The sequence below is a fragment of the Elaeis guineensis genome, chromosome 16, assembly GCF_000442705.2.
Source record: "Elaeis guineensis isolate ETL-2024a chromosome 16, EG11, whole genome shotgun sequence".
Classification (NCBI taxonomy): domain Eukaryota; kingdom Viridiplantae; phylum Streptophyta; class Magnoliopsida; order Arecales; family Arecaceae; genus Elaeis; species Elaeis guineensis.
Window position 1 is genome coordinate 33,951,923 of NC_026008.2, and position 16,891 is coordinate 33,968,813.

The 16,891-nt window shown below is 43.0% G+C and overlaps 1 protein-coding gene, 1 long non-coding RNA gene and 1 pseudogene across 2 annotated transcripts; 2 read left to right on the top strand and 1 right to left on the bottom strand.

Annotated features, from left to right (window-relative positions):
- Positions 1-811: 811 nt before the first annotated feature.
- Positions 812-4,864, top strand: LOC105059454 (cell number regulator 6-like; annotated as a pseudogene).
- A 7,275-nt stretch (positions 4,865-12,139) lies between these two features.
- LOC105059704 (uncharacterized) lies at positions 12,140-15,591 on the bottom strand. Its single transcript, XM_010943122.4, has 2 exons — positions 12,811-15,591; positions 12,140-12,725 (listed from the first exon to the last, which is right to left on the bottom strand). Exons 1-2 carry the CDS (start codon positions 15,485-15,487, stop codon positions 12,304-12,306), a joined length of 3,099 nt encoding a protein of 1,032 aa, XP_010941424.2. The 5' UTR covers positions 15,488-15,591; the 3' UTR covers positions 12,140-12,303.
- A 125-nt stretch (positions 15,592-15,716) lies between these two features.
- LOC140854389 (uncharacterized) lies at positions 15,717-16,224 on the top strand. Its single transcript, XR_012137601.1, has 2 exons — positions 15,717-15,844; positions 15,948-16,224. It is a non-coding gene; the product is annotated as an uncharacterized lncRNA (long non-coding RNA).
- The last annotated feature ends 667 nt before the right edge of the window (positions 16,225-16,891 follow it).

Genomic DNA, 16,891 nt, shown 5'->3' on the forward strand with positions numbered 1-16,891 from the left:
ATAATTATCTCTTTCTTTTAAAAGTGCATTGTGCATGCCATTAGCTAGTTGGGCTAATTATAATTATCTCGTTGTTTCACCAGCACCCACAACCACATGCACCCTTGATGACATTGCCATTTGGATTGCTAATATCTTTCTTACTTTCCACAATGATGTCACAATTCCTAATGTTTGCATTTGTTTGTGCCCCATCTAAAATCGGACTCTACAGTGACATTGTTCGATATTATTGTGGTTATGAGTTTATGGCTCGGTATGTAAAGTATTGTCCATTCTAGTTCATAAAATTTATGATTTTATTTTTTAAAAAATATTTTAAATAAAAAAAATAATTATTTATTATATAAGCTAAATTTTTTTTTTGACTCACAAATAATATAGACCACCTCAAAAAATAATTTTTAGCTTTTTTCGCTGAACTGATCTTTGGACGAATTATTTCTATAAAATTTTTAATATTATGCGTAACTAATTTATATATAATAATAAATCACACAGATGCGATAACAACCATCCATCTTTCTCCTCACCTGAGCGCAGCACCCCCAAACGTGCACCTCACTCATGAATGGAGTCGTCAACTGCTTTGTAGGAAGAGTACGTGAATGTATCTCTCCTCGACATCCAAGCTTTTGCTCCGGATCTGAAAGCTGATCGGAAGATTTCGACATCCAGAATCCCCTACATCTCTAGATCCGTAGGAAACAATCTTGTTCTGGATCGAGGAAAGCAGAAGCTTCTCAGATCTTTGGGAAGTTCGTTGTCATGAAAAAAAAAAAAGATATATTTTTTGGTCGGTTTCGGAACTATGGCGGGCGGTACGACGACGAGGCAGTACGTGAAGCTAACGAAGGACCAAGATCCGCCCATGGAGAAAATTAAATCCGGAGAGGTTAATCAGCCCAAGGGGTCCCCCAGGTTGCCTAAATTTTAATTTTTTTTCCCATCTCTTATCATTACCGCAATGATTTTTTTTTTTTTCTTGAATTCGTTTGTCAATCTCTTGTATTCGCTTATAGCATTTCAAGTTTGAACGATTGCATTTGATTTGTTTTTTTTTTCTTTTTCTTTTGAGACATTTTTGAGTTGATGAAGTTTCTGACTTGTAAGATCATTAGTTGTGGTTTTTGTTGATAGTTGGAGGTTCGTCGATGGATAGAGTGTGGCCGACGAAGCCTGGACGACCGGAATTTTCGGCTGTTTTGAAGGCATGGAAAGTTGTAGGATTCTTTTCCTTTGTTATGCTTTGGATGGTGATAGTTATATTATGCTATAATTTTTTAGTTTCTTTTTAATAGGATGGTCGATTTGTTGTGTCCTTTTCTTCTGAAACTATTGAATTGCTGTTTTTCTTCATTGAAATCCCTTGTAGAATTATGTGTTGTTATGATGTTAATTTGTTTTTTGAATTTTTGATATGCTCTAGTCTGCTTCTTTTTTTTTTTTTTTCCTCCTTATGCTCATTTAAACATATATGCATTGGTTGTATTTTTGAAGCACGTTTAATTAATTCAAACATGATTAATTTCCACGGTTCTGATTAATTTCCTGCCTTTGATCCAATATGCACCAATGATTTGCATCATTATATCAAACTTTTTAAGTTATCAATGAATCTTTGAAAAGAAAAATAAGGGTTGATTTTATTTTGCACAAACAATGCTGATTCTGATTCAGGATGGTCTAGCAAAGTTCGGAAAGCGAAGAAAAGGGTAAAGGCTAGTTTGCCATGATTCCCATGTATCGCTGTTCTTGAAATGTGATGCATTAGAACATGTTTGTGGTAACAATGAATGTCTTCATGGAAGCCAAAGGAATCCACAACATCGTATTTTTTCAATTGCAATGGCCACTTGCCTGATAGTTTCTAACATAGTTGATACATTCCTCCACTGGAAAGAAAAGGTTTTGGTAAAATGAATTGTCAATTCTCATTACTTAATGATATCCCAAGCTTTAAAAAGCAATACAAGGCAATTGGAAGGTGATTGTGATATCATGTGAATTGTGTATGTATTGAATGCTCTGGCAATCATTGCAGAGTGGAGGTCGGTTGGGTGTTGAAGGTCGATAAAATGAACATGAAAGAAGTTATGAGACAGGAAAAAAGGAGATTGATTAAAGAAATCTAACAGCTTAGAGAGACCACTCTTTGGATTCATATTTACTGGGTGGGAAACATGTAATGCGAAGGTAGAGCCCCTTCTGTTCGGATGATGGTTGTTTGGACTTGGGTGAATCATGTCTAGGTTTCTGTTATAATAGCGGAAATAGCATGCCAAGAAAGAGTGAAAATAGAATGGAGATGGTTAAGACAGTGAGCTCTATTACTTTCCCTAGGATTATGCTTGGATGTTAGAGAAGAGGGAGAGGCTCCTTGGAGCATTTATTCATACTGGAGGAAAGGGTTACACTTCATTATATGGCTGTTGGTGCTAAAAGACTTCGAAAGGATCATGACATATGACACAAGCTATTTGGCATTGATGATGCAGTGCATAATGTTGGTGATAAGAATTTGCAGCATTATTTTTGAATACAATATAGTCTATGAAAAAACCATAGAAATGATTCATACTCCTGGGTCAAACAATATTAAGCAGAGAACTTAGCTTGAGCAATATTTAGGCTCTATGTATTGGAACAGGATACTTTTAAGTTTTAACTGCTACCTGTTATTTTGCTTAATGAAGGAAGAAGAAAGAATGTGGAAAAGACCCATAACCAAATTCTCAGTCCTCAAGTTATGAAACAAGCTGTACTAGTAGCTATATGCCCAAGTTATTATGTTATTTATGTTAGCACATGCTAGAACAAAGTGCATTCTCAAATTTTTCATTTTTATTTTCTGGGATTACTGAATCAGTGAGAGAAATGGGTCAAGGCTAAGACCAGCACTTGCACTATGATAATGCATTCCCATGGCAAAAGATCTGCAACATGGTTTGATGGAATAGTGATGAAGGACATGGAGATGCAGAAAGTCCTCATCAAAATTTGACCTTGAATAATAAGAAAAACAAAGACAAAAATCAGTCCTCCCTCGGAATCGATTTTCATGGATTGTGGCACGGAGTTGCAATATCATGATATTATAGAAGTTTTGGATCATCTTGATGACATCACCTCGTAGTCCGGTCGCTCTCTCTCTCTCTCTAATCCTGAATAAATCTTCTTGATCTCAGACTACTCTGCCTAAGCATATTGATTTTCACTACACTATGGACTTTAACATATACCAGTGCCTTTTTTCTACACTTTTAGATTGAATCTTTGATTTTCACTTGATAGGATGGACTGGTCTCTTCTGTCCTTGTGTTTTGTTTAGTCATCATGTTGAGAACATTGAAGAAGAAATCCCATGGAAAAATGCATGTGTATGTCCTGCAATCTGTGTTGAATGTTGTATTGCACTGGCAGCTGCTCTAGCATTGTTTCATGGCATTGACCCAAGGACATCGTGTTTAATTGGAGCAGGATTAGTGTTTGGTTGGTGGACGTGTGGAATTTATGTTGGTCTTTTTCGGCAATCTCTGCAAAAGAAACACCATCTCAAGGTAACCTCTTATCCTTCTGTTTTGTGATGCCTGTGATCAATTCCAAGCATAATCACTGCTGCACCAAATATTTTCATGTTTTAGACTGAGTGCTCAGACACTGAATGCTATTTTGCTTCTAGCTGTTATGCAGACTTCAAAGTAATCATTACAGCAATCAGCGTATGCAGATATGTCTTGTTTGGTCCATATGAAGTTATGAACTGTTCTTCCAAAAGTCTTCTAGTCACATGGATTTTTGTAGTTAATAAATCTCTCAGTGGTTTCAATCAGAAAATGAAATAAATCACTCAGTGGACTCACTGGCACTGACATAAGCATGTTTATGCATCAAGTTTGCTTTGTACATTTTCTACTTAAAGTCAAAAGCTGCTTGCGATTTCTTTACCAAAGTTTTTCTGTTTCACTAGTAATATTATGAAGTGGCAGTGGCTGCATAATGAGTTAAGAGCAGACCATCTAGGCATCTACTAGATGTTTAGTTTTTTATAAGTCCCACAAGGACTCATTGTGATAAGCATATATGCTCATCACATATGCTGATGAGAAAAACTGCGTAAGATTCCTTCCCAAAGTTTAGCTGCTGCACTAGTAACAAAGCAAATAAATCCATATATAAAGTTACAATAGCTTTATAATGATTTAGACTGCCTACAACATGCCTTTTTTCCCTTTTACAGTAATTTATTCATAAAGTATACTGGTCTCGTGAAGTTGAACATCTCCTGCTTTAAATGCCTCATCAGTCGTCTTTATTCTAAATCACAACCCTTATGATCTCTGTTGCTTTTGTTGCTACTATTCATGCTTCTTTTGCATCCGATCAGGTTGTCCTTGTTGATCACGCTCTTGTTATTCCGCCGCAGAACTCTCCATTGAACCCTTGCATGGTACACTGCTGTATGCATTGGTGTGCCAACCGTCAAGAGCACCAAGATATGAAAGGTCACCTCTCTGGTAATACTGTGATGCCAATGGCTATTATTAGCCCACCTGCTGTGCAGGAAATGAATGCAAATGAGAATTAGGAGACAGCAAGCTCTGAGATTGGTGTTCTGAACCAGCAAGCCAGTTTGGATATTGAGGCTGTATCATAAATATGGAGTTCTATGAAAGGTTTTATGGATCCTAGGTGCCCACCCTTTCCTTACTTTCCACCCTTTCTTTACTTTGTTGTTGGTTTTGGAGTCATTGCATTTTCACTGCAGATGCATGGGAAACATCTGAAAGAGTTCTTTTTTACGTCCTTTATGTCAATTGAAGTTCAGATGCCTAACAAAACTATGTGCTTGGGTTGAATTTTATATTTTATTGTTCTCCTTCTGGCCATTGTTTACAAGTTAATTGCTTCTACTAGATAGTTGCAGGCACCTGCTAATTTTATTTCGCTTTTGTGTGTCAGTAAACTAATTACTGATTTTACTCTTTACATTTCATGATTTTGATGATGTAAGTCAATGCATTTGACTACTGGCTACCAGTGGATTTTGTCTGTCAGGGATTTATTTTGATGCTCTATCTTGTTGTTGTGGAGCTTGAGAAGCTTTCTAGGCAATGGTTTCTTTTTATTATTGTACCAGAGAAGGAGAGATCAAAAACCAATTAGGTCCTGAAGGTATTGCTATATGCTGAATTGGGGAATGTACATGCATCAGCAGGTTGAAAAGAATCTGGTGAAAGATAAGCTGGTCACCATTAACATTCTGTTCATGTGGATAGTGTTTTTAAATGGATGGATCAATTTTGATGAAATACTCTATAACCATAGAATACTTATTCTAGATCCTTGCAACTATAGAAAGCACATAGTTTTCTATGGTTGATCCATTAATATGCACTTGACTCGGATAATGTTTTCTAGTATTTGACCATAGGATTGCTAATGGATGCGAATCTGGCCTAAGGAGATTATCAGGAATCAGCTTATTGTCTTCCTTCAGATTATACCTGGCCAGCAGACCTGAAAGCAGATCAGATAAGGATCATATGAGTCCATATCCATCTCCACTTTATTTTAGGAAATGCGAAACAGATATGTGGATTAGTTGGATACTAAACTTTCTATTCTATCCATATTTCCTCTAAAGAGATACCGATATAATCAGATATAGATATGAATATGGACATAAAATTGAATAATATAAATTTATTAGAGAGAATATTATTCTATTTTTATAATTTACTAATTCAAATTGATTATATAATCCTTCTAGTTTTCCCTTTTTTCGAGCTTCTGTATTTGTTTTATTATTTTTCTGGAATAGACCAATGATTGTACAAAAAATAACAAACATTAATTGCATTTATTTAGTTGCAAGAGTAATTTTTGTGGATCTACTAACTCTTCCAAGATAGGAATGTTAGGTTGAATGGTTCATTGTTAGTGGTTTGAGAATACAATCCATTAAAGTCAGAGATATCACCATATCGATATGAGAGAGAGAAATATTGATATTATCACCAAGTTACCCTTTGGAGACTGAGATTTATATGAGACTAAATAGGAATGAAATAAGGTTCATATGGTATATGGATATTTGTCTTGTTTATATTTTTATATTTTTCATGTTTAGATGGTATATTTGTCTCGTTTAGATAGTCCATATATTTTTATATGTATCTGCTTTTGTTTTATAGATACAAATATAAATATATCCATTAGTTGCATGCTAAACTTTGTTAGGAAAACCTCCGATACAACTCCCATACCGGATGCGGATCGTCTTTGCACAGGTCTGGATGTTAATCCAGCAACAAAGAAGATCGAAGAAAGTGGAAGCAAAATGATAGAGTGGCTACCCTAGGAGATGCTATGGTTTGGCGTTGAAACCAGCGAGAAAGAAAGAGAATGAGGGAGAAAAGATCAATTGTATTCCATTCCTTCCAAACCCTAATGCAACTTATGTATATATATACATAGCCATTAGGCCTAACCAAAAATTCTCCTGGCTGAACCCAATATGTGAAAGCACTCATCAAGCCCATGTACACCCATATGTCACATGTTCTCATCCCTGGGACTTGATCCCAATCCAAACCCTTGAGTTAGCCCCCTAAGATCTATCAAAGCAGGCCTTGACCCTAGGATCAAAATCCAATCCTAAACCCATGCAAGAATCTTGTGTTGCTCTACCCGCGCAACAGAGCCGACTCAGTTTCAAATTGAGTCGACTCAGACCGAGACTGAGCCGACTTACCTACGTGTCGTATCAGATTTTTCGAGAATTTATTTTCTGTTCTCTATGATTTGATCGATCCAGTCTCAGTCTAAGTCGATCTAATTTTTTGAAACTGCTTTTTCACCGCAGTCTTCAGCCCTAACTTTGGTTCTTTATTCCATCTTGTATCCTCAGGTATCCAAAGCTCCAACTAAGCCCTTCGAAGTCCTCATCGCCTGAACCTTGAGCCCATGGAGAGCTACGCACTGCCTCCACTCTAGGACCACTTCTGTCCTAGCCCTAGGACAACACCTGTTCTAGTCTCCCGAAGCCAACATTCTGACTCCTTCTGTGGCCTTTTAAAGCTTGGGAGCACCACATCAATCCCTACAATCTCCATCTTGGTGCGTCCAAATTTTGGCACACCTAGCAATGTCCTCCTGCACGATCCCGCTATCGATACACACCCTGATAGCCCCTTATGCGAACCTCCTTGCCTCCGTCAATCTTCTCCAGCTGCTGAGCTCCCTTTGAGGTCTTTGGGATGTCCACCTCCACCGTTGAAGATCTTGGCTTGCTCTTTTGCATCACCATAGAGTATATAGTAGGCATCCTTCTACTTGACAGCTGCATCAACTGTTGCCCTGAACTTTTTTAAAGAATCCACAGCATTCCTAAACCAGCATCCGCTGCAACCAATGCACCTGACACGGTCTCCTCAGAGCCACGCCTCTCCACCTGCACACTCTGCTCCACCTGACTTTGTGCAGTCTTGATGCTGGTGCTGGGATATCACTCCTCCTTTAGCACTTCCCCGCTCTGAACACATGCCAAAATCCTCTCCACCTATGAAGCCACCTCCGTCCTGTGCTCCATTTGAATCCAAAATCATCTTGATGCTGCAGAAGCAGACTTTGTAACCAAGTCTCCCGAGGCTAACCACCCAACACTGCACTACTGGGCCTGCCGCTGCATCTTAATCACTATCGCTGCCCCTTCGGATCTTTTGCACTCTACGGATCCTTCCGAAGCCATCTCGGATACACCGCACCTCGCGGGCTCCTCCAAAACCATCAAGAGTTCATCTGACTCTTCACTTTCAGCTACGGAACCAATGGAATCCATATCCTTCCTTCCTCCTCTCTTGTATTTCTTTCAAAATGGATATTTTCGCTTAAAGTGCCCTGCTTCACCACACTTGAAGCACTTTCTAGCCTCCTTGCTACTCTTCTGGGACTATCTTCGCCCCACCTGCACCTGTTCATTCTTGTTCTTTCTTTTTCTGGGCCTCTCTGAAATCGTAAGACCCTCCTGGAAGACCTCCCTCTCATTATCCATTCTCGCTGCTCGTTGGACCGTAGCACTGAGATGATCTCCTCGTATACTAGTGTCTTCTTACATACAGTAGCATCGTTACCAATAGATCAAAGCTCCTGGATAGCGAACATGATAGCAATAAGATTTTATCCTCCTCTTCGAGCTCCACCCCAATATTGAGCAAATCCATGCTCATCCGGTTGAACCACTGAATATGCTCTGCAATATCCTTGCCTTTCTGCATCTGGAGGCTGTACAGTTGCTTCTTTAGTATCAACTTGTTGTATATATATTTTTTCATGTATAATTGATGTAACCTCGACCACAAACTCTTGGATCTTCTCTCCTCCAAAATGCCATACAAAATCTCATCCGCTAGACAAGCTCTAATCGTGGCACATGCCCTTTTCTCTAAGGACATCCACTATTTATCGTTCATCTCTTCCGACTTATCCTCTAAGGCCAAATCCAGTCCCATCTACACCAGCAGATCCTTTATCCTCACCTTTCACATGGTGAAACTTCCTTTTCCATCAACATTCTCAAATCCCACCTTTATCCCGTTGCTTTCCATGATCAATCCAGATTAAAAACAGCACACAAGATAGATCTGAAAATTATCTGACTAGGGACGATGGACAGCAGCCCCCAGATCTCTTCTTTCCTCACAAAATCTGAAGAAACCTTTAGATCTGAACCCCTGCTGATCCTTCTGCTGAAAACCTGATCTTCTTCTTTCTCCTCCATGCAACCGGACTCTATATCACTTGTTAGGAAAACCTTCGGTACAACTCCTGTATCGGATGCGGATAGCCTTTGCACGGACCTAGATGTTAATCCAACACAAAGAAGATCGAAGAAAGCAGAAGTAAAATGATGGAGCAGCTATCTTAAGAGACACTAGGGTTTGGCGTTGGAACCAGAGAGAAAGAGAGAGAATTAGGGAGAAAAGATCTATTGTATTCCATTCCTTCCAAATCTTAATACAATCTATGTATATATATACATAGCCATTAGGCCCGACCAACAACATTCCTGACTGAACCCAATATATGTAGGCACTTATCGAGTCTATGTACACCCATGTCTCATATGCTCTCATCTCTTGGACTTGATCTCAGTCCAAACCTTTGAGTTAGCCCCCTTTAAGACCTATTAAATCAGGCCTTAAGATCTTATGATCAAAATCCAATCCTAGACCCATACAAGAATCCCGTGTTGCTCTGCCTACGCAATTGAGCCGACTTAGTCTCAGATTGAGTCGACTAATCTGGGATTGAGCCGACTCAAATTGAGACTGAGCCACTCACCTGCATGCCGTGCCCGATTTTTCAAGAACCTACTTTCTGTTCTCTACGACTTGGTCGATCTAATCTCAGTTTGAGCCAACTTAGTCTCCCGAAACTACTTTTCCACTGCAGTTTTCAGCTTTGGCTCTAATTTTTTGCTTCACCTTGATCCTCAGATATCTAAAGTCCCAACCAAGCCTCTTGAAGTCCTCATCGTCTGAATCTCGAGCTCGTGGAGAGCTACACACCGCCTCCATCCTAGGACCACTCCTGTCCTAGTCCAAGGACCACACCTATCTTAGTCTTGTGGAACCAACATTCTGATTCCTCCTGTGGCCTCCCAAGTCTTGGGAGCACCACATCAATCCCTATAAACTTGATATCCATATTCACATAAACTTGGATATTGAAATGGATCAAATTAGATATTTATTTGATCCATTTTCACCCCTAAAATTGAGCCATATGTGTTTGGCTTGAGTCAAAACCCACTTTACTGCTTAAGTTGACAAAGCGTATAGTCTTGGTTTACAATGGACTTTTTTTAGCTATATATTTATTACAGACTAGTTTCTTAGCCGTAGATTGATTGATTCTCAAACTTTGCTGCCAAAAAAGCATGCAGTATCCCAACTCATATAACTATCACTAAACAGTCCTGATCTCCAATATGGAATAACCAAATTTTCCATCCAAATAAATTATGATTACAGATAGGCACCCCCTTTCTCAACCTATGGACACATTATGTTCCCTTGTTTGGTTGTTCTGGCTGTGAAAACAAGTTGATAAGGCATGCAATAAAATGATTCATGCAAATTGATTAATATTAGGCATGATAAGCTTGTCTGGAGGAGGAAGAAAAAAAGAGAGAAAAGTAAAGCGAAAAATATAAGAATAAATTATGTAGCAGAATCCACCATGCTAATTAACATTACGCACACGCACGCACACAGCACATGGGTGCACGTGCACACACACACATACATACATACATACATACACATATATATATATATATGCATGGATGTATATATATGTATGTATGTATGTATGAAGCAATTTAAACTCACCGCAAATCTGAATTTAAAGGTTCTAAAATTCTCCTAACTTAATAGTGTTGAAACAAAGTGCCTAAAGTTCATATTTGAGATATAATGTTCATTCGATGCATTTATGGCTTATATATATTTCCTCTGAACAAAATGCCTAAAGTCCATGTTTGAGATATAATGTTCATTTGATGCATTTATAGCTTATTTATAGTTCCTATTTTTCTTTTACGAAGAATGGGTATGTACATTTTCTTTGAGAGGCAGCTTTCAATGTTATGCTGACTTGCATGTTTTTCCAAAAGAGCCAAGTTGTTGTTGAATCGACTAATGCATGAGGATTGCTTTTCTATGCACTTGAAATGGTACTCATAATTGAGGGTGAAATTTGGCAATCATATATTAAATGACTGTCATGGTGGGAGTGGCTGAATTTATTCAAATGATCATTCTTAGTCAGCCAGCGGATGCAGTGCTAGCTTCCATTTACATATGTATGTGAAATTTTTTCACATTGGGTGTTTGTAAATCTTATTCTGAAACTACATTATCAAGCTTATAGTGTTCAGTTTATATCTGGCTATTTGATCATATAAGCCCTTACACACACACACACACACACACACACACAAAAAGAAAAAAAAGAAAAAAAAAAAAAATACTACCTAGTTTGGCTCTAATACAGTGAAACTCAAGCAAAATCAAAATATAATGGGTAAACATCGTACGGAGTTTACCAGGTGATTATGATTAAATTACAAGCAAGCACCAGTTGGTCAGTTGCAGATCCATCAATACCTCTTGCATTAGAGTAAGATAACTAGATGAAAAATCTTTTATCTGTGTTTGTTTCGCAGGGACAACATTAATGTGCAAACTATATTACTGGTAATAATTATCTGGTAAGAATGTTTTAATGTAATGTTAAATCCCTATGATTTTGATGTATGTGTACTAGAAGGGTGGAAAAATTAAATTTGTATCCTACTCCAGTCATACACAAACGTGAAAGGCATAGTAAATACTTTCAATTGGAAAATTAGGTTTATAGGAAGGGGCATAATCCAGTTAACACTTTATACAATGGACATGCTGTTTTTGGTGCTAAACTCTTAACTCTTAATTACAAATTAATCTTACTGTAGTTGTGCAATCATGTATGAGAGATTCGCATGCACTTGAAAGTTACCATTGCCCTACGAAATCAAGGACCTGGAGAGGCTTGTGGTTTGTTTATATCAATATCGAAAAGAATTCACTTTCTTTTCTTTCTGTTTTTTTTTTTTTTTTTGTTCATGAAAGTTATAAAGCATATGTGAAAAGCTTATCTTAAGCCATGCATACAATCTCTTACACTAGCCAATGTTTGTGTAGCCATCCTCAGAAGTTATTTAGGCGCAAAGTACAAGAGTATCAAAATCCTTGGGGCTTCACGTTACCCATTTTGTGGTTCGAGGCTTTTGATCACTATATATATATTTTCTGGCTGGCTTAAAAGGTTATGATTAGTTCTTTACCAAAAAAAAAAAAAGAAGTTATGATTAGTGAAAAACATGATATCATTAGCCACCTAAAAGGAAGACTTTGACCTTCTTGTTTTTTTAAATCCGACATTTGACTCTTCTTATACTCTCGTACGTGAGTGCTAATCTGTCCTTTTTACTTGCTTGGTAACTGCAGGCAAACCCACAGTTGCATCCGGTGCCATCCTCCACATGGCGAGTTACAACCATATTTTATAATCTCCAGTCAGATTATATTAATATTCATAATTTAAATTATAATAATTTTGAAGTAACGTAAGAAAAAGGATTAATTATAAGCAAAAGAAACAAGCACGAAACTCGAAGCAAGGAACAAAAATAGCAGGAAAATCTCACTCTTCCTTAACAAATCTATCTGACAAACCCACTAACTAAAATTCACGTCAAGTATCAGCTACAGGCTTCTGCACCACCGTAGCCGGAGAACCACCACCACCACCACCCCCCTGCTGCTTGCCGGCCACCACCGCCTTCCGGTTCGGCGTCGCCTCTCGCAGCATGGACAGCACATCCCTCATCGTGGGCCGGTCCGCCGGTTTCTTGCTGGTACAAAGCAGCGCCAGCCGGAGCACCAGCATCATCTCCTCCCTCACCTCCTTGCACCCCGCCCCCGCCGCCGTGTCCAGCACCACCCACCCCCCTCCTCCCTCCCCTCTCACCACCCTCCCCCTCACCCACTCCACAATGCTGTTCCCCTCGCCATACTCCGCCTCCACCGACCTCCTCCCCGTCACCATCTCCATCAGCACCACTCCATAGCTATATACATCGCTCTTCTCATCGACCTGCAGCGTGTACGCATACTCTGCACCACCATTTGCAAATTATTCAGTTCACACAACTTCACAATTTACCTCTCGATATTATTGCTTTCTAGTTTCGTTGCTTACCGGGGGCAATGTAGCCGTAGGAGCCGGCGATGACCGACATGGTCTGGTTTGTAGTCTGGATGAGCTTGGCCACGCCGAAGTCCGCCACCCGCGCCTCCATCTCGGCGTCCAGCAATATGTTGCTGGGCTTGAGGTCACGGTGCACGATCACCGGGTCGCAGTCGTGGTGGAGATAGCAGATACCCTGTGCGATCCCCACCGCGATCCGGTACCTCGTCTCCCAATCCGCCACCACCCCGCCACCCTTTCCGGCGGCGGCGGCGCCCCGCCGGTGGAGGAGGTCCTCCAGGCTCCCGTTTGGCATGTACTCGTAGAGCAGTAGAGTCGTCTCTCTGTTGGTACAGCAGCCGAGTAGCCGGACGATGTTCCGGTGACGGACGGAACCCAGCACCTCCACCTCCGCCGCCGCCACCACCCCGCCCTTCTTTCTTGTCGTCCTCCCTGCTTCCTTTTGTGGCCCCCACAGTTTCTTAACTGCTATGACTTCGCCACCTGGCATTTCGGCGCGGTAAACCGTCCCCATGGACCCCACTCCGATGATCCGATCGCTCCCGGCCACGCAGTCAGCCACGTCCTCCGCCGTGAAGTTAAGCCGCTGGAACGCCGTTAACCGCCACGGCCCCGGTCCCCGCGGGCTCAACACCTCCTCACCCCGCGCACGGGACCACCGCGTCCCGAGGATCAGCACCACCAGCCCCGCCCCCACGGCGCCGGCGGCGATCCACACGATCGCCGTCCCCGCCGAACCTCGCGCCGGTGGGGCTTCCTCCCCCTGCCTGGAAGAGGTGGAGGCGCCACCGTCGCCAGCCGCGCACGGCCGCCCCACCGGCCCGCCGCAGAGGCCGGCGTTCCCGGCGAAGGCGGAGGGGTGGAGGTTACGAAGCACGGCGCCGGAAGATGGGACCTCGCCGGCGAGGTGGTTGAACGACACGTTGAAGCTCTCCAAAGTGCTGCAGTTGTCGAACGCTGGAGGGATCGGGCCCGTTAACCCGTTGCACGAGAGATCCACGTCGGTGATTGACGGAAGCGCTGCGAGCTCCACCGGAATCGTCCCGGTAAGCCGATTCCGGCCGAGCTTAAGGCTCAGGAGCTTCGAGCACCGGCCGACGTCGGTGGGGATTTCGCCGCGTAAATCGTTGCCCTCCATCTCGATCTTGTAGAGATTTCTACACCCGGCCTCGAAATTGGGAATCTCGCCGTACAAATCGCAGTTACTCGCCGACAAGATCTGGAGCCTCGGCGCGCCCCAGATCGCCTCCGGCAGCGGCCGCCGGAGGGGGTTGCCGGAAACATTGAAGAACTCGAGCCGCGGGGCGGCGCCCAGATCCGCTGGAATCCCTCCAGATAGATTATTACTGCTGAGGTCCATGTAGGTGAGGTTGGGCAGCAAGCCGAACCCGGAAGGGATCGGACCGGAGAGCCGGTTCCCCTCGATCCGGATCCGCCACAGAGAGGAGCAATTTGCTAAACCGAGCGGGATCTCGGAGTCGAACCGGTTCGAGAAGAGGATGAGCCGAACAAGCCGGTTCCCGGAGCAGAGGCCGGAAGGGATAGGGCCGGAGAGCGAGTTGGAGGACACGTCCAGCTTCTCCAGCCGCCCGGCGGAGCCAAGCTTCTGCGGGAGCGGGCCGGTGAGGGAGTTGTTCCAAAGAAGGAGCGCCTCGAGATTCGGGATCTCGCCAATACCTGGCGGGATCTCGCCGTCGAGCGCGTTGTTCATGAGGCTGAGGAGGGTGAGATTTGCCAACGAGGAGAGCCCAGGCGTAATGCCGCCGGAGAGGCGGTTATCGGAGAGGTCGAGCACCTTCAAGGCCCCCATGCCGGAAAAGCTCCCCGGAATCCCGCCGGAAAACCGATTCTTGAAGAAGAACAGCGATTCCAGTCGTGTGAGGTTCCCGAGCTCCGGCGGGATATCGCCGGAGAGATTCGCCGACGAGATGTCCAGGTATCGGAGCTCCGACAACGCCCCGACCTCCGGCGGAACGCCGCCCTCGTACGAATTGTAACCGATCTCCAGATGCTCGAGCTGGGAGAGCGAGCCTAGCTGGTGTGGTAACCGCCCGGTGAGCAGATTTCCGGCAAGGTGGAGAAATCTCAGCCGCGGTAAGCTGCCGAGCCCGGTGGGAATACCGCCCTCGAAGAAGCTTCCCCCGAGATTGAGGTGCTCCAAGAGGCGGAGCTTGGCGATGCCGGAAGGAACCAGGCCGGTGAAGCTATTGCTGTAGGCGTCGAGGAGGGTAAGCCGGTGGAGGCCGGCGACGGCGGCGGAGAAGGAGGAGTTGAAGTCGTTGTGGCTGAGGTCGAGAGTCTGGAGGCGGCGGAGGTCGAAAATGGCGGGCGGGAGGGGGCCGCGGAAGGCATTGCCGCTGAGGTTCAGGTGGGCGAGGGAAGGGTAGAGGAGGCGGACCTCGGGGGAGATGGCGCCGGAGAGGTTCCGGCGAGATAGGTCGAGAGCGGTAACCTCGCCGGCGGCGGAGCAGGTGACGCCGCTCCAGGAGCACCAGGGAGGCGGGCCGGCGGCGGTGGCGGAGGGGTAGGACCAGTCTTGGAGTGAAGATAGTGGGTCGACGAGAGAGGACTTAAGAGAGAGAAGGGCGAGGAGTGGAATCGGGGCGCCGGCAGCGGCGCCGACGAGGAGGAGGAGGAGGAGGAGGAAGGGGGAGGTGGCGGAGGTCATGGCGGTGGCGGTGGAGGGGAGGAGGGGGGAAGGGGCGGGGGATATAAGTGGGGGAGGAGAGGAGGAGGGCTTTTGGGGAGTGCCGGGAGGAGTGGGTGCCTCATGATTGGTTTACCGCGGTGGAGATGATTTCGGGTCTCCCAACTCCCCCCTTCCCTCCCTCCTTTTTAGTTTGAGGGGAAACCCTCTCTTGTCTCTTTCTCTTTTTAATTTCTTTTTTCTTTTTTATGTGATTTAGAAATTTAATATATGTTCGTTTTATTTTTAGGTGGATATAATGTAGATACATGAAGGTGATTAGTTGCTGTAAAAGTCGCGCAAGCGTGACAGAGTTGGCACGGGATCCCAGAAAGTTGGGTATGTTTTGTTATATGGAATTATGGATGGTGGGGATTTTGACGTACGAGTACTTTTACGATTGATGGGTCTGTAACATTCTCCAAGCTTTGGAATGTTTTAGGATTGGGTTCTGGTGCTGCCGCGGCAATTTGGAACGGTTTGGCCCTTTGATGGAGACCGGACGGGTAGGATGAAGCCCCAGACGTTGGGGCAGAGGGCGTCTCAGTTTCCTTACAAGGCAGTTGTTCGCGAGGTACAAAATCTCACTGTCAGTTTCAATGGATCTCTAGAGTTCTTGGAATGGGGATTAGATTAGATCGCAACCTATGTACTCATCTTTGTATTAGACCATGAGTGTGATGGTTGAGATATATTTATAATATGATTTATTTAGTTAAGTTCATGCTTTGAAAAACTCATTGGATGATCGAAGCAAGAAATTAATTGTTCCCCTTTTGGGTTGGAGGGCTCCCAGTTATTGCAGAATGAGAAGAAAGTAAAAAAAGGCAACATGAAAAGATTGGAGCCATTTATAACTAGTTAAGTAAGGGACCACCAAGACTTTGGTGGCCATCAATACCCCTAAATATATTATTTGGGCTAATGTTTATAATTGGATTGCCATCTAGAAATCGAGCTAAAACTAAAACAATTTTTTCATCTCATCCAATGAGTATCCACTAAGACATGGAGAAGGGGAGAAGCTAACCTTAGATTACCAATTTTTGTACACACTTTTTAACATTGATTCACATTTCACAATTTCCATCTCATCATCAATTTTAATAATTTTTTAATATATAATGTTGGTACATCTAACCAATATCTGGCTACATAACAATATTAGAAAATATCAACATCTTATCGATCTACTGATTACACATCGTACCACATGAGCTAATTTGAGAACTTACCAGCACTACTCTAAACCAAATGGGTTTGTTACCAACCTGATATTATGATAGCCGATCTGCTGCTCAAATCATTTAAGAATACATCGGATTTGACCAACCTCTCTTTCAGTTAGTAAGGTTTCGAATCAATTATTTTTCAGCTATGTTATAG

Bases quoted from the DNA above. Each gene is read 5' to 3' on its own strand.
- LOC105059704 (XM_010943122.4), bottom strand. From the start codon at position 15,487: ATGACCTCCGCCACCTCCCCCTTCCTCCTCCTCCTCCTCCTCCTCGTC. The intron at 12,726-12,810 runs GTAAGCAACGAA...ATGGTGGTGCAG, and splicing joins CTACGGCTACATTGCCCCCG to AGTATGCGTACACGCTGCAG.